This window comes from Poromitra crassiceps, assembly GCF_964638095.1.
Source record: "Poromitra crassiceps genome assembly, chromosome: 1".
In the NCBI taxonomy this organism is placed as follows: Eukaryota; Metazoa; Chordata; class Actinopteri; order Beryciformes; family Melamphaidae; genus Poromitra; species Poromitra crassiceps.
Genome location: NC_139623.1, coordinates 2,452,842 through 2,474,202, shown reverse-complemented (window position 1 = coordinate 2,474,202; position 21,361 = coordinate 2,452,842). Strand labels below are relative to the sequence as shown.

The 21,361-nt window shown below is 43.8% G+C and overlaps 1 protein-coding gene across 1 annotated transcript in view; it reads left to right on the top strand.

Annotated features, from left to right (window-relative positions):
• The window catches only part of emc2 (ER membrane protein complex subunit 2), a 72,496-nt gene that overhangs the window by 24,296 nt on the left and 26,839 nt on the right, over positions 1-21,361 (top strand). The window contains exons 6-7 of the mRNA XM_083642023.1: positions 18,146-18,231; positions 18,578-18,637. Coding sequence (XP_083498149.1) covers positions 18,146-18,231; positions 18,578-18,637 — 146 coding nt within the window. The remainder of the gene's footprint in view (positions 1-18,145; positions 18,232-18,577; positions 18,638-21,361) is intronic.

Genomic DNA, 21,361 nt, shown 5'->3' with positions numbered 1-21,361 from the left:
TCTGTCTGTCTGTCTGCCTGTCTGTCAGATTGATAGACTAATACTAGTCAGTAATCTGCATGATAATGTTGCTTGATTTTTAAATTCAATTCACAGATGGCATTAGAGACTGAGCTAATTTATGATTATTTGCCTCATAGCCTAGGTTACTTTCAGCTGTCTGTCTCTCTGTCTCTACTCCAGAGCAGAAACGGGTCTGCTATAGATTCTTTGTTGCTGTTATTTGTAATAATTATTACAACAATTACAATTATTACTACATTAATGTACAATTATTAGCCTGCATTAATGTAACCCTAATTTAAAAAAACTATGTGGGTGGGGCGTCAGATGATCTTCTGTCAGTTGGGTGTTACAGAACAGTTGGTATTGATGATGATAATAATAATAATAATAATAATTTGTAGGACTTGTAGGACCGCTTTTCTACGTAGCCTATTAAAATATGCTTTGAATATATATATATATATATATATATATATATATATATATATATATGTATATATATGTATATACTGTATATATATATGTTTGAATATACATGAATATTTCCCAGGGGTTAAAGGCTGCATTACAGTAAAGTGATGCCATTTTCTGAATTTAGCTGGTCTATTAGTTGCCTTTACATAGGCTACTTTGTCATGATATCCACTGAGGTGTACTGAGATGTCATGTGTACCTGTTCACCAACAAAAGTATCTATCTATATATATTCGAATAGAAGACCAGGGGCCAAATGTATAGTGTTAATTTGGGCGTAGAGCTTTTTTGGGCTTACACAGATTTCTACACATACAGTACATGCACAGAGTTTTATACATTTGGCCCCAGAAGTGGTCGTGGTTTATAGGGAAAGTCCCATCAAATCTGTCAAATTTATTTTCTAATCTAATATTAGAAAATACATTTGCCAGATTTGATATGATGGCTCGTTTGAAATGCTGTAAATGAAATAAATGAATGAAATAGATAAACTTAATTTTAGGTCTTAAATTCAGAAAGTCCAGTTTCAAGGATTTTCTAAGTGGTTTCCAGGACCTTACCATGACCTACCCCAGATCATAACACACCACCATGCAAATTTACAGCCCACTCCAACCGGAGGTGGTTTCCAGACTTTACAAGTAGTTTCCAGGACATTCCAGGTGGTTTTCAGGACTTTCAAGGTGGTTTCCATGATCTTCCCATGACCTTACCCGCATCATGACACACTGCCATACAAATTTACAGCCAAATCCAACCTGGGGAGGTGGTTTCCAAGACTTTCCAGTGCTTTCCAGGTAGTTTCCAGGACTTTCCAGGTGGTTTCTATGACCTTGCCATGACCTTCCCAGGATCATAACACAGTGCCATACAAAATTTCAGCCCAATCCCACCTGGTCTGTGGGCATGCACCTGCAGACAACTTCAAGAAAAGATGTTTATGTCTCAGAATTAACGTCAAACTTTGAGGCAATTTTTCTCAAAAACATAGTTTGGAAACAGTCGCGACATAAAGGGGTGTATCTCCCTCAATTGTTGGACTACAAAGATAATTTTGATATCCCCAGAAAGCTGAGATTCTCCTCTTTCCAACAGTCTATACAACTCAAAATGTGTTTTGGGGTCAATGTGACTGATTTTGTCAGAGCAGGTCACAAATATATGTGTAACTAAAACTTTTCCCCATGTATCTACCGGTCCTTGGTGCAAAAAAGGTTGGGAACCCCTGTGTTACATAACTGGACAATCATGTAATTCAGGTTACAGCTTAAAAAACATGTTTTAGTATCACTAACCAAATCGATATTGAAATTAATCGAATCGAATCAGGATTAATTGATTCGGAACCTTGTGAATCGGAAACTAATCGATTCTTGAAATTTGAACCAATACCCAGCCCTAGTCCAGACCATCTCTGTTTCTTTCACCCTGTTGTTGCTGTTGGAACTGACCAGCTGTATTGATAACTCTGCCTCTTCCCCCCTAGCGGGCCCGCCGGCGGGCTGAGCCCTTGTCATCTCTCACAAATGACTCTCTATAGCAGCTTAGGAAGCAGGCAGGGAGACGTACAGCACACCAAAATGTCGGGAAGAAACGTGGCTACAAAACTCTGACAAGCATTTGTATTCAAACGAAAAATAATTCCAACCCCAAGCAACAATATCACCATGTAGCAAAAACAAGAAAACAGTGCATGCCTGCGTTTATGTGGTGATTTGTTTTTGTGAGTGAATCTTTTCTCTCCAAACGAGGCGGCTTTCGAAAGCTCGGAGTCTCCTCTTTCCAAAGAGGTATAGCTCGTCTCTGAGAGATGAAAACTCACTCAGTAGGCTGTCAAAGAACAGCAAAAAAGTGTTTAACGTTTTACAGATAAAACTACAAGTTATGTCTTACCTTTGCCGTTTTCCAATCAAAAGTTGTGTTTGACTTCATAAAAACGCTACTAATTGCTACTCCTAATGCCTCTTCATCATCTTAAAGTGTTGTTTTTTTACAGTCATCGTGTTTACAAAGCCATATGGAGGATTTTACATGGAGTGGTCATCTTCACAGAATAGACGAGCTTTGGGTTCAGTCGACAGCATTTCCTGAAAAAACTGCCTGACGTAAATTATTTCAGTTCACGTCGATTCTATTGGCTCTGACGCTTCCATAGAGGTGTCAATCATCGAAATAGGCCAATGGGGTCCCGAGATATCCCTCTGCGTATCGCCCCAGGCTTTGCAGGCAAATTGAAGAAGCCCTTTTGATGCATTTCACAGAGTAAAAATACAGATATAAGGCTTGAGGGTTATCCAAACCATAACGCATATTAACTGAGTACCTATAGTGATATGTAAATAGGAGAAAAAAAAGGTATTTCAGTCTTCTACCATAGAAAACTCAAATGGCACCATGATGCCCAAAATGTGCCCAGATCAGGTCCGCCTGGGCCTACATGTAGTAAATCACCTGTAAAATTGCTCTGGTTCACTTTCTAAGGATTTCCTTTGATACAAGCACTCATAAGATATTAGTCTACTGCTCCATAGAATAATTTGGCTACCAACCCATGATTTTCAGGTGCTTTTCATCCAAAATAGTGTTGTTTTTTTTAGGCGGAGCTTGAATTTTTAATTTTTTGCCATGTTCCAACTGATTTTACTCTGATACAGTACTTTTGTAATTGATTCTGACACTTCTACAGCAATCTCACAGGTGTTGGCTAGCTTTTGAAAAAAATAATTTTCAGAAAATACCCTGTAGTTGTGGAGATATACTCCATTCAGTTCGGGCATGTCATTTTCGGCAGGTGAGCTGAAAAATAGGCTTAGGGATTAACAGGTTAAAACAATGCTTAGAACTATTTGTTTTCATGGGCCGGACTCCCTAATATTTCAATTAAAAGCAGGACTGTTCTAACCTGACGCTGCCAGATGGACGGTATAGCTCCACATAGGTTTCACTAAATCAGTCGATCTGGGAATGAAGTCACCAGACCCGCTGACGGAGGCGGGCACTTTTTCCAAGCTACTTGGCAGGTGATTGGATGACCCATCTGTCTATCACCGCTGGTGGGTGTTAACTTCAACCAATCAGATCGCCGAAGGTGCCTGTGGATGATCTCCGTGGTATTCATTGATTGAGTCCTCGCGGTCGTAAAGTCACCTTCGAAGCATTTAGTTAGATTATAACGAACTACGGTAGTTGTGTGGCTTAGCCTTCCCAAATGTTGAGGGTCGTTTTTTAGAATTTAATACATAGAATTGGGAACGTTACATTCAATTTCATTCAGACTGCCTGTCACTTCCGCGGCGGCAGCCATGTTGACGAGTGAAAAGAACTACAAAGACCATGTACCCACTACTTGCCCAGACGAGCCTAAGCCCGCCTAAGGCTGCCGCTGATTCGTCGAGCCGGCATGGCTCGACCAATCATCTTAACTGCCTGTGCGGGTCCAGACCGTCACGGAGAACCAAATGAAATGTGAGTTCACGTGACGGGCGGTTTACCAGGCTAGTGCGTGCAAGTAGTGAAAGCGTTTCTGGTCAGTACGCTGACAGGCAATGTGCAACAGATGCATTACGGCTGCGTTGCGGATCCGGTAAAACTGCCTGATTGACTCTTGCCCATGTGAATTGATGGGTGATACATGCGGTACGGAAAAATTACGCACCTGTTCTATTTTTGTCGGATCCCGCATCCGTCATTACAGATTACGTGAGTGTGGGTCTGTTCGCAGCCGTACCGCATCTGTTCCAGAGGTGGTGTGCATTAGCCCTGAGCGTGGAAGCATCTCTTGTGCATTTGTTTATCATTCCATATTAGGGATGTTCATTTTGAACAATTTCCATAATCGAAATTCGGGAAATTAACGATCAATTATCGATTATCAATAGCGTAATAATAATAATAATAATAATATATATATTATTTTTTTTACTCTCGTCTGGTAATAACGTTGCGCGTTCTCGGCCAGCTATAATGGAGATGCCGCTGTGTAGTAAGAATATCAGACACTAGCGCTGTGGCCAGGTAAACAAACATGTCAGGTTACATGATGTAAGGCAATCGGCGTCTTCCAGCTTATGCCTACCCCACACTACAGGATAATTTGCAAGATTATGGCCAAGATTCCCCCCTCCCGATTTTCTCGGGGGTGCTCCCGATTTGAAGCGCGTCGGGCAGATAATCTTCCCAAATGATCCTGTAGTGTGTGGGGTTCAAAGATTCACAATCGGGAAGACTGCCTCTTCCCGATTGTGAATCGGGCATATCTAACATGTTAGATATTTACAACCCGACAGGCGATTGCATCTTGAGCAGAGAGCCAGTAGTAGCTGTGTTTCCATTACAGTTTTTCGCAAAATAATCTGGTCCGCGTCCGCTCGCAGCCCCGCACAGAAACAAAGAACGAGGAAATTGTCATCGAGGTGAAATACCCGTGCGTCTTTGAACGGGACGGAAAACTAAATGCTATACTGCAAAGCATGTAGCCTACAACAAGCGCTTAGGTCTCAGCTTCCCGCATCGGCAAGTGTCCGCACGGAAAAGTGAGTCAAATCAGCAGACCACAAGACACCTGTGCAGACGGTTTTCGCCTGGCCGTGCACAGTAGGCCTACACCCCGAATGGACGCGGCTGTCCGCGCAAATATTAGTTAAACAAATCCTTTCAGTGCAAATGCATTATAAAAACAAAAAATAAAATTTGTTTAGAAAACGAAATGACACTACTACACCCGGTGCGCACACTGAATAGGCATTTTAAAAGTTATCCAAGGTGAATCTTCGGCATAATCTTCTAGTGTGTGGGGTTGCGTTTGAACAGACGCGATTGTGTGTGTGTCCCAAGATTGAAATGTTAAAAAATCGGCTCTCTCTGTCCTGTAGTGTGTGGGCTCTCAAGATTTTTATAATCTTCAAGGATTTGAAAATCCTGTAGTGTGGGGTAGGCATTAGCTGACAGCAGAGTCAAACCAGCCAGAAAACTAGAGACTAAATGAAGCTCCACCTCACGTTAGTCGGCTGTGCAATGGAGTGGGGCGAGGGGGAACGAATTCCACCCAAACCTAGTCCAAAAAAAAAAAAAAAAATCCACGTGATCGAATTAATTCCTCAACAATCAATTATTGATAATTGATGAACATCCCTATTCCGTATGATATGATAGCGTTGCATTTTATGATAATAAGTGTGTATCCTTTGATAAAGACGCTGCCCAATTTCCTGTATCTTAAATGCCAGGAAAACAAAGTTAGACCATCACAGTGTCTCAATCTCATCTCATGCCATCTCTACTTCTCAACATTGAAAACTCAAAACAGCAATGAGGAGTGAAAGCATTCTGCTTTGCTGAATAACGTCATTATGTTCTGTTCATGCCATATCCGTTTTCTAATACGTCCTTGTTAATCTTTTGGCAGCAGGAGCTTCTCCAAAAGGAATTGGGTGACAAGGGAATAACACTTGGCTTGGATGCACTTAAGATTTTGATTTAGCCGCACTTAAGCCATCCAATACTAACATTATAGAAGATGGAAGTGAAAAATCCAAATTATGTTTTTCTTCCTCTTAACTAAGTCATAATTTTTTATGTACACAATTTGGCTAGCCAAAGCAAATTTGAGTTTAATTAGGTTGGCTAATTGGCAACAAATCGCTTAGTGTCTCTCCGCCATTATGGGAATGGAAGCTGCAACTTGAGTGAATCCCAGGCCACCCCCCCCGATACAGATCCTCTGAGGCTTCCAGGGACACCCTCGGAAAGGGACTGGTCTATTTCCTGCTCTCTTTCAGGGACACCCTCGGAAAGGGACTGGTCTATTTCCTGCTCTCTTTCAGGGACACCCTCGGAAAGGGACTGGTCTATTTCCTGGTCTCTGAAAGCTGGCTACTGCCACCCTTTAAGACCAGAGGCTGTCAGTCAAACCTGGGGCCGGGAATGGAACAAAATAGACAAATAGCTCCTCTATCCCTGGGGTGTTAACCTTAAAACCTTTTTCCCACAAGCCCTGTCCTGTCTGGCACGGGTGGAGTGATGATTATGATGACATCATTTAGGTCACCTGTCTTGGATTGAGGGATATCTCTCCATGTTCTTAAAAATGGGGCAGGGGATGGGCCTGAGAAACATGTTCTTAAGAATTGGGCAGGGCGATGGGCCTGAGAAATGGCGGAAAATTGGCGACCGCAAGGAGGACTTGCGAGGCATCCCAGCATGCGGAGCAGAGATTGGAAACTGAGCTGTTGTAATTACAGGCTGTGGAATAGATGTGGTACCCATTAACCAAAATTGTTGAATCAACAAAAATTGCTCAAGGTTTCTTTGCCATGGTGGTGTCCAAAAAATGTTTCAAACTCTTAGCCCTTCCATTGCTTGCTGTGTTCCAATACCTACAGCAATGATCTGGCGAAATTCTCGTCTGCCTGCGTAAATGCATTTTCCCCCCTTTTTTGCTTCTTTTTTTGCTACGTGGGATTATGTGGTACCCACAACATTTGCATACAACGGGTACGATACTAAGTTATTATTTATTTAACATTCTACTGACTCAATGATTGAGTTGATGGTGAATTTCAATACTCCCATTTCACCCTAATTGGTGTGCATAAAAAGATAGTGTTTCTTAAATAAGCCACTGAGGTCACAGAGACTCCTACTGAGGTTGACCCACAATTAATGTCAATTGCAGTTTCGTTGTAGGACAAGATCGTATTTGAGGGGGTCAAGTGGTATCTCAACGCTACAGTAAATCTTCTATATATTGCTTTTTGGATCACCATACTTTGGTGGAATATGGTGATGAGTTTAACGTGCCAATGCTAATTAAAAAACTCTTCTTGCCCCCACCAAAGGGGAGACTATGGAGCAGTCTCCGTCCGTCTGTCCATCCGTCCGACCGTTAGTTATTCACCCGTTAGTTATTCACTCCCTTCAATTCATATAGTTTGTACAGTGTAGTAGGTGTGTCAGACGTCTGTCTTGTTGTGGTAGGTCATAGCGTAAAGAAGTCAGTATGTACAGTGTAGTAGGTGTGTCAGACGTCTGTCTTGTTGTGGTAGGTCATAGTGTAAAGAAGTCAGTATGTATAGTGTAGTAGGTGTGTCAGACGTCTGTCTTGTTGTGGTAGGTCATAGTGTAAAGAAGTCAGTATGTACAGTGTAGTAGGTGTGTCAGACGTCTGTCTTGTTGTGGTAGGTCATAGCGTAAAGAAGTCAGTTTGTACAGTGTAGTAGGTGTGTCAGACGTCTGTCTTGTTGTGGTAGGTCATAGTGTAAAGAAGTCAGTATGTATAGTGTAGTAGGTGTGTCAGACGTCTGTCTTGTTGTGGTAGGTCATAGTGTAAAGAAGTCAGTATGTACAGTGTAGTAGGTGTGTCAGACGTCTGTCTTGTTGTGGTAGGTCATAGTGTAAAGAAGTCAGTATGTACAGTGTAGTAGGTGTGTCAGACATCTGTCTTGTTGTGGTAGGTCATAGCGTAAAGAAGTCAGTATGTACAGTGTAGTAGGTGTGTCAGACGTCTGTCTTGTTGTGGTAGGTCATAGCGGAGAGAAGTCAGTATGTACAGTGTAGTAGGTGTGTCAGACGTCTGTCTTGTTGTGGTAGGTCATAGCGTAAAGAAGTCAGTATGTACAGTGTAGTAGGTGTGTCAGACATCTGTCTTGTTGTGGTAGGTCATAGCGTAAAGAAGTCAGTATGTACAGTGTAGTAGGTGTGTCAGACGTCTGTCTTGTTGTGGTAGGTCATAGCGTAAAGAAGTCAGTATGTACAGTGTAGTAGGTGTGTCAGACGTCTGTCTTGTTGTGGTAGGTCATAGTGTAAAGAAGTCAGTATGTACAGTGTAGTAGGTGTGTCAGACGTCTGTCTTGTTGTGGTAGGTCATAGCGTAAAGAAGTCAGTTTGTACAGTGTAGTAGGTGTGTCAGACGTCTGTCTTGTTGTGGTAGGTCATAGTGTAAAGAAGTCAGTATGTATAGTGTAGTAGGTGTGTCAGACGTCTGTCTTGTTGTGGTAGGTCATAGTGTAAAGAAGTCAGTATGTACAGTGTAGTAGGTGTGTCAGACGTCTGTCTTGTTGTGGTAGGTCATAGTGTAAAGAAGTCAGTATGTACAGTGTAGTAGGTGTGTCAGACATCTGTCTTGTTGTGGTAGGTCATAGCGGAGAGAAGTCAGTATGTACAGTGTAGTAGGTGTGTCAGACGTCTGTCTTGTTGTGGTAGGTCATAGCGTAAAGAAGTCAGTATGTACAGTGTAGTAGGTGTGTCAGACGTCTGTCTTGTTGTGGTAGGTCATAGTGTAAAGAAGTCAGTATGTACAGTGTAGTAGGTGTGTCAGACGTCTGTCTTGTTGTGGTAGGTCATAGCGTAAAGAAGTCAGTATGTACAGTGTAGTAGGTGTGTCAGACATCTGTCTTGTTGTGGTAGGTCATAGCGTAAAGAAGTCAGTATGTACAGTGTAGTAGGTGTGTCAGACATCTGTCTTGTTGTGGTAGGTCATAGCGTAAAGAAGTCAGTATGTACAGTGTAGTAGGTGTGTCAGACGTCTGTCTTGTTGTGGTAGGTCATAGCGGAGAGAAGTCAGTATGTACAGTGTAGTAGGTGTGTCAGACGTCTGTCTTGTTGTGGTAGGTCATAGTGTAAAGAAGTCAGTATGTATAGTGTAGTAGGTGTGTCAGACGTCTGTCTTGTTGTGGTAGGTCATAGCGTAAAGAAGTCAGTATGTACAGTGTAGTAGGTGTGTCAGACATCTGTCTTGTTGTGGTAGGTCATAGTGTAAAGAAGTCAGTATGTACAGTGTAGTAGGTGTGTCAGACATCTGTCTTGTTGTGGTAGGTCATAGCGTAAAGAAGTCAGTATGTACAGTGTAGTAGGTGTGTCAGACATCTGTCTTGTTGTGGTAGGTCATAGCGTAAAGAAGTCAGTATGTACAGTGTAGTAGGTGTGTCAGACATCTGTCTTGTTGTGGTAGGTCATAGCGTAAAGAAGTCAGTATGTACAGTGTAGTAGGTGTGTCAGACATCTGTCTTGTTGTGGTAGGTCATAGCGTAAAGAAGTCAGTATGTACAGTGTAGTAGGTGTGTCAGACGTCTGTCTTGTTGTGGTAGGTCATAGCGGAGAGAAGTCAGTATGTACAGTGTAGTAGGTGTGTCAGACGTCTGTCTTGTTGTGGTAGGTCATAGCGTAAAGAAGTCAGTATGTACAGTGTAGTAGGTGTGTCAGACATCTGTCTTGTTGTGGTAGGTCATAGCGTAAAGAAGTCAGTATGTACAGTGTAGTAGGTGTGTCAGACATCTGTCTTGTTGTGGTAGGTCATAGCGTAAAGAAGTCAGTATGTACAGTGTAGTAGGTGTGTCAGACGTCTGTCTTGTTGTGGTAGGTCATAGCGGAGAGAAGTCAGTATGTACAGTGTAGTAGGTGTGTCAGACGTCTGTCTTGTTGTGGTAGGTCATAGTGTAAAGAAGTCAGTATGTATAGTGTAGTAGGTGTGTCAGACGTCTGTCTTGTTGTGGTAGGTCATAGCGTAAAGAAGTCAGTATGTACAGTGTAGTAGGTGTGTCAGACATCTGTCTTGTTGTGGTAGGTCATAGTGTAAAGAAGTCAGTATGTACAGTGTAGTAGGTGTGTCAGACATCTGTCTTGTTGTGGTAGGTCATAGCGTAAAGAAGTCAGTATGTACAGTGTAGTAGGTGTGTCAGACATCTGTCTTGTTGTGGTAGGTCATAGCGTAAAGAAGTCAGTATGTACAGTGTAGTAGGTGTGTCAGACATCTGTCTTGTTGTGGTAGGTCATAGCGTAAAGAAGTCAGTATGTACAGTGTAGTAGGTGTGTCAGACATCTGTCTTGTTGTGGTAGGTCATAGCGTAAAGAAGTCAGTATGTACAGTGTAGTAGGTGTGTCAGACGTCTGTCTTGTTGTGGTAGGTCATAGCGGAGAGAAGTCAGTATGTACAGTGTAGTAGGTGTGTCAGACGTCTGTCTTGTTGTGGTAGGTCATAGCGTAAAGAAGTCAGTATGTACAGTGTAGTAGGTGTGTCAGACATCTGTCTTGTTGTGGTAGGTCATAGCGTAAAGAAGTCAGTATGTACAGTGTAGTAGGTGTGTCAGACGTCTGTCTTGTTGTGGTAGGTCATAGCGTAAAGAAGTCAGTATGTACAGTGTAGTAGGTGTGTCAGACGTCTGTCTTGTTGTGGTAGGTCATAGTGTAAAGAAGTCAGTATGTACAGTGTAGTAGGTGTGTCAGACGTCTGTCTTGTTGTGGTAGGTCATAGCGGAGAGAAGTCAGTATGTACAGTGTAGTAGGTGTGTCAGACGTCTGTCTTGTTGTGGTAGGTCATAGCGTAAAGAAGTCAGTATGTACAGTGTAGTAGGTGTGTCAGACATCTGTCTTGTTGTGGTAGGTCATAGCGTAAAGAAGTCAGTATGTACAGTGTAGTAGGTGTGTCAGACGTCTGTCTTGTTGTGGTAGGTCATAGCGTAAAGAAGTCAGTATGTACAGTGTAGTAGGTGTGTCAGACGTCTGTCTTGTTGTGGTAGGTCATAGTGTAAAGAAGTCAGTATGTACAGTGTAGTAGGTGTGTCAGACGTCTGTCTTGTTGTGGTAGGTCATAGCGTAAAGAAGTCAGTTTGTACAGTGTAGTAGGTGTGTCAGACGTCTGTCTTGTTGTGGTAGGTCATAGTGTAAAGAAGTCAGTATGTATAGTGTAGTAGGTGTGTCAGACGTCTGTCTTGTTGTGGTAGGTCATAGTGTAAAGAAGTCAGTATGTACAGTGTAGTAGGTGTGTCAGACGTCTGTCTTGTTGTGGTAGGTCATAGTGTAAAGAAGTCAGTATGTACAGTGTAGTAGGTGTGTCAGACATCTGTCTTGTTGTGGTAGGTCATAGCGTAAAGAAGTCAGTATGTACAGTGTAGTAGGTGTGTCAGACGTCTGTCTTGTTGTGGTAGGTCATAGCGTAAAGAAGTCAGTATGTACAGTGTAGTAGGTGTGTCAGACGTCTGTCTTGTTGTGGTAGGTCATAGCGGAGAGAAGTCAGTATGTACAGTGTAGTAGGTGTGTCAGACGTCTGTCTTGTTGTGGTAGGTCATAGCGGAGAGAAGTCAGTATGTACAGTGTAGTAGGTGTGTCAGACGTCTGTCTTGTTGTGGTAGGTCATAGCGTAAAGAAGTCAGTATGTACAGTGTAGTAGGTGTGTCAGACGTCTGTCTTGTTGTGGTAGGTCATAGCGTAAAGAAGTCAGTATGTACAGTGTAGTAGGTGTGTCAGACGTCTGTCTTGTTGTGGTAGGTCATAGTGTAAAGAAGTCAGTATGTACAGTGTAGTAGGTGTGTCAGACATCTGTCTTGTTGTGGTAGGTCATAGCGGAGAGAAGTCAGTATGTACAGTGTAGTAGGTGTGTCAGACGTCTGTCTTGTTGTGGTAGGTCATAGCGTAAAGAAGTCAGTATGTACAGTGTAGTAGGTGTGTCAGACGTCTGTCTTGTTGTGGTAGGTCATAGCGTAAAGAAGTCAGTATGTACAGTGTAGTAGGTGTGTCAGACATCTGTCTTGTTGTGGTAGGTCATAGCGTAAAGAAGTCAGTATGTACAGTGTAGTAGGTGTGTCAGACATCTGTCTTGTTGTGGTAGGTCATAGCGTAAAGAAGTCAGTATGTACAGTGTAGTAGGTGTGTCAGACGTCTGTCTTGTTGTGGTAGGTCATAGCGGAGAGAAGTCAGTATGTACAGTGTAGTAGGTGTGTCAGACGTCTGTCTTGTTGTGGTAGGTCATAGTGTAAAGAAGTCAGTATGTATAGTGTAGTAGGTGTGTCAGACGTCTGTCTTGTTGTGGTAGGTCATAGCGTAGAGAAGTCAGTATGTACAGTGTAGTAGGTGTGTCAGACATCTGTCTTGTTGTGGTAGGTCATAGTGTAAAGAAGTCAGTATGTACAGTGTAGTAGGTGTGTCAGACGTCTGTCTTGTTGTGGTAGGTCATAGTGTAAAGAAGTCAGTATGTACAGTGTAGTAGGTGTGTCAGACATCTGTCTTGTTGTGGTAGGTCATAGCGTAGAGAAGTCATAGTATGTACAGTGTAGTAGGTGTGTCAGACGTCTGTCTTGTTGTGGTAGGTCATAGCGTAAAGAAGTCAGTATGTACAGTGTAGTAGGTGTGTCAGACGTCTGTCTTGTTGTGGTAGGTCATAGCGTAGAGAAGTCATAGTATGTACAGTGTAGTAGGTGTGTCAGACGTCTGTCTTGTTGTGGTAGGTCATAGCGTAAAGAAGTCAGTATGTACAGTGTAGTAGGTGTGTCAGACGTCTGTCTTGTTGTGGTAGGTCATAGCGTAAAGAAGTCAGTATGTACAGTGTAGTAGGTGTGTCAGACGTCTGTCTTGTTGTGGTAGGTCATAGCGTAGAGAAGTCATAGTTTGTACAGTATAGTAGGCGTGTCAGACTTGAGCCTTGTTGTGGTGGTTGCGGTAGGTCATAGCGTAGAGCCAGGGGTGATGTAAATAATCCAGTCCTCACTCTTGATGTAAATAATCCAGTCCTCACTCTTGATGTAAATAATCCAGTCCTCACTCTTGATGTAAATAATCCAGTCCTCAGTCTTGATGTAAATAATCCAGTCCTCAGTCTTGATGTAAATAATCCAGTCCTCACTCTTGATGTAAATAATCCAGTCTTCACTCTTGATGTAAATAATCCAGTCCTCAGTCTTGATGTAAATAATCCAGTCCTCAGTCTTGATGTAAATAATCCAGTCCTCACTCTTGATGTAAATAATCCAGTCTTCACTCTTGATGTAAATAATCCAGTCTTCACTCTTGATGTAAATAATCCAGTCCTCTTGATGTAAATAATCCAGTCTTCACTCTTGATGTAAATAATCCAGTCTTCACTCTTGATGTAAATAATCCAGTCCTCACTCTTGATGTAAATAATCCAGTCCTCACTCTTGATGTAAATAATCCAGTCCTCACTCTCGATGTAAATAATCCAGTCTTCACTCTTGATGTAAATAATCCAGTCCTCACTCTTGATGTAAATAATCCAGTCCTCACTCTTGATGTAAATAATCCAGTCCTCACTCTTGATGTAAATAATCCAGTCCTCACTCTTGATGTAAATAATCCAGTCTTCACTCTTGATGTAAATAATCCAGTCCTCACTCTTGATGTAAATAATCCAGTCCTCACTCTTGATGTAAATAATCCAGTCTTCACTCTTGATGTAAATAATCCAGTCCTCAGTCTTGATGTAAATAATCCAGTCCTCAGTCTTGATGTAAATAATCCAGTCCTCAGTCTTGATGTAAATAATCCAGTCCTCACTCTTGATGTAAATAATCCAGTCCTCACTCTTGATGTAAATAATCCAGTCCTCACTCTTGATGTAAATAATCCAGTCCTCACTCTTGATGTAAATAATCCAGTCCTCACTCTTGATGTAAATAATCCAGTCCTCTTGATGTAAATAATCCAGTCTTCACTCTTGATGTAAATAATCCAGTCTTCACTCTTGATGTAAATAATCCAGTCTTCACTCTTGATGTAAATAATCCAGTCCTCACTCTTGATGTAAATAATCCAGTCTTCACTCTTGAGGTCTACTCGGAGCGCTAATTAAAAAAGAATCATGGCAGAGGGGTCAGACCCACTGCCAGCTTTTTCTGGATCATTAGTTAGAGAAAGGAGGAGAGAGAGAGGAGCGGTTTGGAATTGCTCCTCCTTTAATAAAGTGCCGTGTGACTCTCTGGGCTACCAACTTCCATATGTTCCTTTGAACCCCAAGTGGTTCTTTATCTGGGGGGGGGGAGCACAAGTGCATAAATCCACATTCAACATTACTGTAGTGCTCATTTACCCCCCCCCCCCTCCTCCTTCCCTTTTTCAGTATTGAATGAGGGGGGGAATCCCACATGCTTGTAATTTTGTGAGAAGTGAGTATAAATTCCAGAATCTCACATAGCATCAAATTCCCGGTGAAATACGCTCTGTGAAAAATGCTGCTATCTGTGTTTTCTTGTAGTGGGGGGAGAGAAAAGTGGAAAATAGCTTCCACTACTCCCCATCGCTTGATAACTTAATATATATTTCAATAATGTTCTCTTAATTTCCCTGCCAACCACCCTCATACTTAATTTATGAAGTACTGCAGATTTACCTGTTTTGGAATAAGGTACAACATAGAGTGGGTCAAGTGGAAATCCTCATTGTGAATGTGAGAAATGCTCATAGTGATATCAGCTGCCTGTAACCCTCAACCCCCCCACCCCCCCACCCCTGTGTGTAGCCAATATATGTGAAGCAGGAGAGAGATGGGTCCAGGCTGCACTGTCCCAGCTGTGATGATAAGTGGATTTCTTGTGATGGCAGTGTCAGAGGAGGCCCAGATTTACAGCCCTCTAGACATGACTCATGCACAGCCCTCAATGGCTTTGCTTATGAGTGTGGGAGAGAGGAAGCCCCACTCAATCAAGTGCCAGTCCATAAATAAAATAGGCTGTGGCAGGGGCAGCACACTTCTAATGGAGGAGCGGCCTCCTCTTAGGGGTTTCACTCACTACCAGAAGGATGAGGAGGGGAGGGGAGGGGGGAGAAAACAAAAAGTCTGGAAAAGTCTGAGGAGCAGGCGTAATACTTTCTGATTCAGATTGATGACAATCTAATCCACCTTAAGGTCACTTCAACATCAAAATGAAGCGGAAAGCAATTTTCAGCTGATGTAAGTCGGGCTGGTGCAGCACTAGATGCGTGCCGGGCAGGCGTTGGGGTTTGGGGTAGTACGCTATTTTCCCCACTTAGTCGGGAGATGACTCACCATTTATCTCAGCCGCTAAGCTCACTCCGACTCCCAAACACTGACTCATAAGATGTGTCCATCTCTGTGAGTGTTCCTGTTGGATATGGCCATTAACTGTCTCTAATGATGTGCCGGTTAGGCTTATATTCATTTAAAGTTCCCAATAACAATATCAATAAACTTGACATCACTGTCTGATGTTAAAAGTGACGTCTTCTTTTCCCTTCCATCTGTCGCAGCAAAGCAGCAAAGTGCTGATTCATCTTGTTCTATGAAAGACATGATTTGGTTTCACAACAAATTGTGGAAGGAAAGTGTGGCGCGCTCAAAAGACCTCTGCATCTACACACCATACTCCACCTGTGCCCTCACACCATACTCCACCTGTGCCCTCACACCATACTCCACCTGTGCCCTCACACACTGACCCACACCATACTCCACCTGTGCCCTCACACACTGACCCACACCATACTCCACCTGTGCCCTCACACACTGACCCACACCATACTCCACCTGTGCCCTCACACACTGACCCACACCATACTCCACCTGTGCCCTCACACACTGACCCACACCATACTCCACCTGTGCCCTCACACACTGACTCACACCATACTCCACCTGTGCCCTCACACACTGACCCACACCATACTCCACCTGTGCCCTCACACACTGACTCACACCATACTCCACCTGTGCCCTCACACACTGACTCACATCCATTCTCACACCATACTCCACCTGTGCCCTCACACACTGACCCACACCATACTCCACCTGTGCCCTCACACACTGACTCACCCCTTCAGACAAACACTAATGTAGACTCTTCCTCACACTAGGGCATTCACAACTAGTGAATTTTACTAGTCGACTAGTCGTCCCTAAAGGTAGTCGACTAGTCTTCTTTTTTTTTTTTATCTTTAAGAAAGAACATGAGGTATTTACACGACATACATGGACTATCATATCCCATATCCCCCACAAAGAACATCAAAACACAACAAAACAAAACAAAACAAGAAAACTGCATAAGATACACAATAATCCAAGAACAAACAAGACTATTGGACAAACAACCAAACAAAAACAATGCATTCAGCTCCTATCCTGATAAGCCTAATGACACTGGGGTAAAAAGTTCTTAAAGTCAAACTCTGTATGTGGTTGCCATATTTTGGGGATGTCTAAGAATCTGCCTTTGCTCTTGTAGTAAATGTTATCCAACGTATGGTAGCTTGAGAGTTCATTCCACCAGTGAACTACAGCTGGGGGATTGGATGCTTTCCAATTTAAAGCTATGCATTTCCTAGCTGCCAACAGGGCAATATCTACGTATTTACTTTGAATGCATTGTTTTTGTTTGGTTGTTTGTCCAATAGTCTTGTTTGTTCTTGGATTATTGTGTATCTTATGCAGTTTTCTTGTTTTGTTTTGTTGTGTTTTGATGTTCTTTGTGGGGGATATGGGATATGATAGTCCATGTATGCCGTGTAAATACCTCATGTTCTTTCTTAACACGTTCACTGCCAATGACGAGTTGACTCGTCAAACACTATCCAACCGTTCACTGCCAATGACGAGTTGACTCGTCAAAAAAAAAATATATTTTTTTTGACGGTGCTACGTGGATCAATGTCCCCCACGTCTCCTATAAAAATATTGGAAGTATTGAATGTGTATAATCTATTTTACCGACCAACTAAGTGGCGACAGTGCTCTCCCGACAGAGAGAAAGCCAACCAAAAACAGCCGCGGGAGCAAGCCATTCTCAAGGAAATGGCTTGGCGATTTTACAGTCATCAGTCACCAGACTCGCCCGAGAGCGGCCGCGCCAGCAGCAGCACACAGAGAGCGGAGAGCGGTGCTGGCGTGGGGGATTGCAAATTTGCATAATAGATTATGGGTCAAACACACTTTGAAACACCCGCAGAAAGGCCAGAATCGCACGCATTCCGAAAACCCAGAAACGAACGAGCCTCATTCTAATACTGTAGGCGAAAACGCTTTCACGCTGCTGCACACCGGCGCACAACGGTGTGGGGTTCCAAAAATAGACTGGGTGGGCAGCATAAAGCCTAGAATCGCACAAAGCTTCATCAAAGCTCTCAACCGAAAATCCAAGAAATGATTGAGTCCCATCCACAGTCCACACTCGCCACACTCGCCGACGAGGGGCCACCAGAGAGGGAGGCTGCTCACTGCTCAGACAGGCAGGAGAAACTGGCTTGTGACAAACGCCACCAGACACGCCCACGGAGGGAGGAGTTTAAAGGAGAGGGTGTTCAGAACTATATTGTTCAGATGTCTGATCTCTCACTGATGCCAAAAATAAATGGTTAAAGTGACTGTTCTGCCTGTTTGATTGAATTTCACAAAACTGCGATTATCTCAGCTTCCTGTCTCACACGCTGAAACCATGCTGTACTCAACGGCTAATATCTACATAACTACTAACTCTACAAACTAACTCTTTTAGACAGAGAAAGCACACATTCTATTAGTACTTTTGTGAACTTCGTGTTCACAAAGTCCAAGCAGAAAATTATCCTCGGCTCTTGTAAAATGAGCCAGAATCCTCAAAAAACGGCTTGGCAGAAGCTACCTACAGTAAAAAAAAAAATGGCTGGCAGTGAATGTGTTAAAGATTAATTATTATTTTTTTCTTTTTCTTTTTTTTTGCTAAAACGACTAGTCGACTACTAACCACAGTGTCGACTAGTGGTTTTACTAGTCGACTAGTCTGTGAATGCCCTACCTCACACACTGACTCACCCCCTTCACACCATACTCCACCTGTGCCCTCCACTGATGTAGACACACTTCCTCACACACTGACTCACCCCCCTTCAGACAAACACTCGAGGAGCCGAGTCCCTAATCCTCTGTTAATACTCTGCTCTATAGGCAGCAAGGAAGCGCAAGATCTCCATTCTGAAGGCCCAGGGGAAGAGCGCCGAAGCCATCCGTGAGCTCAATGAATATCTGGAGCAGTGAGTGTCTTTACAAGAGGGAGGAGGGGGTCAGGGACCTCCTCCCCTGCACCCCCGCACCCCCTGCACCCCCGCTGGCTTTTTTTTTTTAATTAAAAAAGGGTTTGCATTCAATTGTGCCGGCACATCTTGTCCCTAAAACAGCCAGCAACCTCTTTCTGCCCCCTTGGAAGTTCTGAAGATGATCATTATTGTAAAGACGGCTATGAAATGTTATCCAATATTTGTTTTATTTCTGTAATGTATTCCCCAATTTTTACTACTTTTAACTCTCCTGCCATCGTACAATATTTGTACCGTTTGTTTGAGGAAGTAAATCTTATGTAATTTTTTTTTATCTTTGCAGATTTGTTGGGGACCAAGAAGCATGGCACGAGCTGTCAGAGCTCTACATCAATGAACATGAGTAATTATATTTGTCCTTTCTAAACGGCACACAGCTTCTGCTTAATGAAAGATTCTTTACCCTCTGGCATCAGTAATCCATCAGCAGTAAGGCAGCATTACTGTGTTTTAATGGAGCATCTGTCTGTTGAACTGGGCTTCACATCAGGCTGATGGCTTCACATCAGACTGATGGCTTCACATCAGGCTGATGGCTTCACATCAGGCTGATGGCTTCACATCAGACTGATGGCTTCACATCAGGCTGATGGCTTCACATCAGGCTGATGGCTTCACATCAGACTGATGGCTTCACATCAGGCTGATGGCTTCACATCAGGCTGATGGCTTCACATCAGGCTGATGGCTTCACATCAGGCTGATGGCTTCACATCAGGCTGATGGCTTCACATCAGGCTGATGGCTTCACATCAGACTGATGGCTTCACATCAGACTGATGATGGCTTCACATCAGACTGATGGCTTCACATCAGGCTGATGGCTTCACATCAGACTGATGGCTTCACATCAGGCTGATGGCTTCACATCAGACTGATGGCTTCACATCAGGCTGATGGCTTCACATCAGGCTGATGTGAAGCCATCAGGCTGGTGGCTTCACATCAGGCTGATGGCTTCACACCAGCCTGATGGCTTCACATCAGGCTGATGGCTTCACATCAGGCTGATGGCTTCACATCAGGCTGGTGTGAAGCCATCAGCCTGATGTGAAGCCATCAGTCTGATGTGAAGCCATCAGCCTGATGTGAAGCCACCAGCCTGATGGCTTCACATCAGACTGATGGCTTCACATCAGCCTGATGGTGAAGCCATCAGGCTGGTGGCTTCACATCAGGCTGATGGCTTCACACCAGCCTGATGGCTTCACATCAGGCTGATGGCTTCACATCAGGCTGGTGGCTTCACATCAGACTGATGGCTTCACATCAGGCTGATGGCTTCACATCAGGCTGATGGCTTCACATCAGACTGATGGCTTCACATCAGCCTGATGGCTTCACATCAGACTGATGGCTTCACATCAGGCTGGTGGCTTCACATCAGGCTGATGGCTTCACATCAGGCTGATGGCTTCACATCAGCCTGATGGCTTCACATCAGACTGATGGCTTCACATCAGCCTGATGGCTTCACATCAGGCTGATGGCTTCACATCAGGCTGATGGCTTGATCGGCAGAGGGCCGTTGGATGGCCACAATGGAAGGCGGTGAGATGCCTAACTCAGCCAGGGGTCTGAATGGAGCCCTGTCCATGTTTGTCACATAAGAGCAGTTTAATAGGATTGCAGTCTTAAGCCCCCTCTCCTACATAGGAGAGGAGAAAAGACTCCTGGCCCCCCACTGATATCTCTGTTGCCAGGGAGAATAGTCAGCCGGACAAGAGCATTGTAAGAAAATAATAATTTTGTTTGTGTCACCTTTTATCCTTCCTTAATTGTCTGGGGCTTAGAAGTCAGTGAAGCAGTGTCTGTAGTTTGTGTGTGTGTGTGCGCGCGCGCAAGTGTGCGTCTGTACGCTCGTGCGTGTGTGTGTGTGTGTGTGTGTGTGTGGCTGGCTCTATGGTTGCTCCGGTATGAGGCCAGTGGCAGTAGGAATGTGTAGTACGGTGAGAAGGCTACTTATTGGATATTTCATGCTTTTGTCTGGAGGCTTTATTGCTGTAGTAGCCAGAGGAAATCCAGGGGTGAGCGGATTATCTCCCAGCTTAGCCCAACGCTTCTAATATCACACCATTCACTCCCACAGCCCCCTTATCTACAGGCGTGTCCATTTCTTTCTTTTTTTTCTCTTTACTTTGGGACACAAACTCCCTGTTTCCCCTCCTCCTCCTCTTCCGGACAGCATGGCATTATCTTGCACTGTTTTCCACAGGGAGAGAGAGAGCAGGAGTCGGAGAGAGATTCCCAGGAGGAGGAGGTGGTGGTGGCACTCCCCCACCACCCCTCCAGCCAGAGAAAGCAGAGCCTGATGGAGAAGCCAGGAAGAGAAATAAACTCTCCTCCCTCACTGCACAGCACCCTGGGAGCTCAAAATAAACAAAGCACACTCTGTGTCTGCACAGCCATTGTTTGACTTGCAGCAGGCATCAGTGCGAACACATGAAAAGTGTCATTAATAACCTCTACGTTGACACTTTTAAAACAAGCCTTGTGCCAGTGGTGTTTAGACGGGACACTTCTCCAGCATCACTGTCTGAATATGCTGCTGGCTTCATTCTGACCCAGCTCATAGAGGCTGTTCAACCAAATTGGACTGGTCATCCTGGATTACAGGATGAATATGTTCATACATACTTTGCCCAGAGTCTGAATCCATTTTTGTCTCATATTCAGTCAGAATGCGGTCTTGAAATGGGGGGGAAAGCCACTGCTGATGGTTTTGCTAAACTCCAAAAGAAACAAATGCGATTCTCACAGTCTGACACACAATGGTGACTACAACCCTGGAGCACTGTGGTATTGAGTGAGAAGGCACGGTGCTGATGGGGTTAGGGGGCTTAGAGTAGTAGGGAAGGTAAGGGGTCCGGTGGTGGTACAGGCTTCTGGCTGATGGTGCTGGCTCTGGTGCAGGCTGGGGCCACTGCACGAGCACATCTGAAAGTCTTTACGGGGAGGAAGTGGTAATTGTAAGCAGCCTCCAACCTCTCGAATGCCCAGATCTCCCTCTGTACTCTACACCCCCCTGCTCCCTATTTCTTTCTTTGTTTCTCTGTCCCCTCCTATG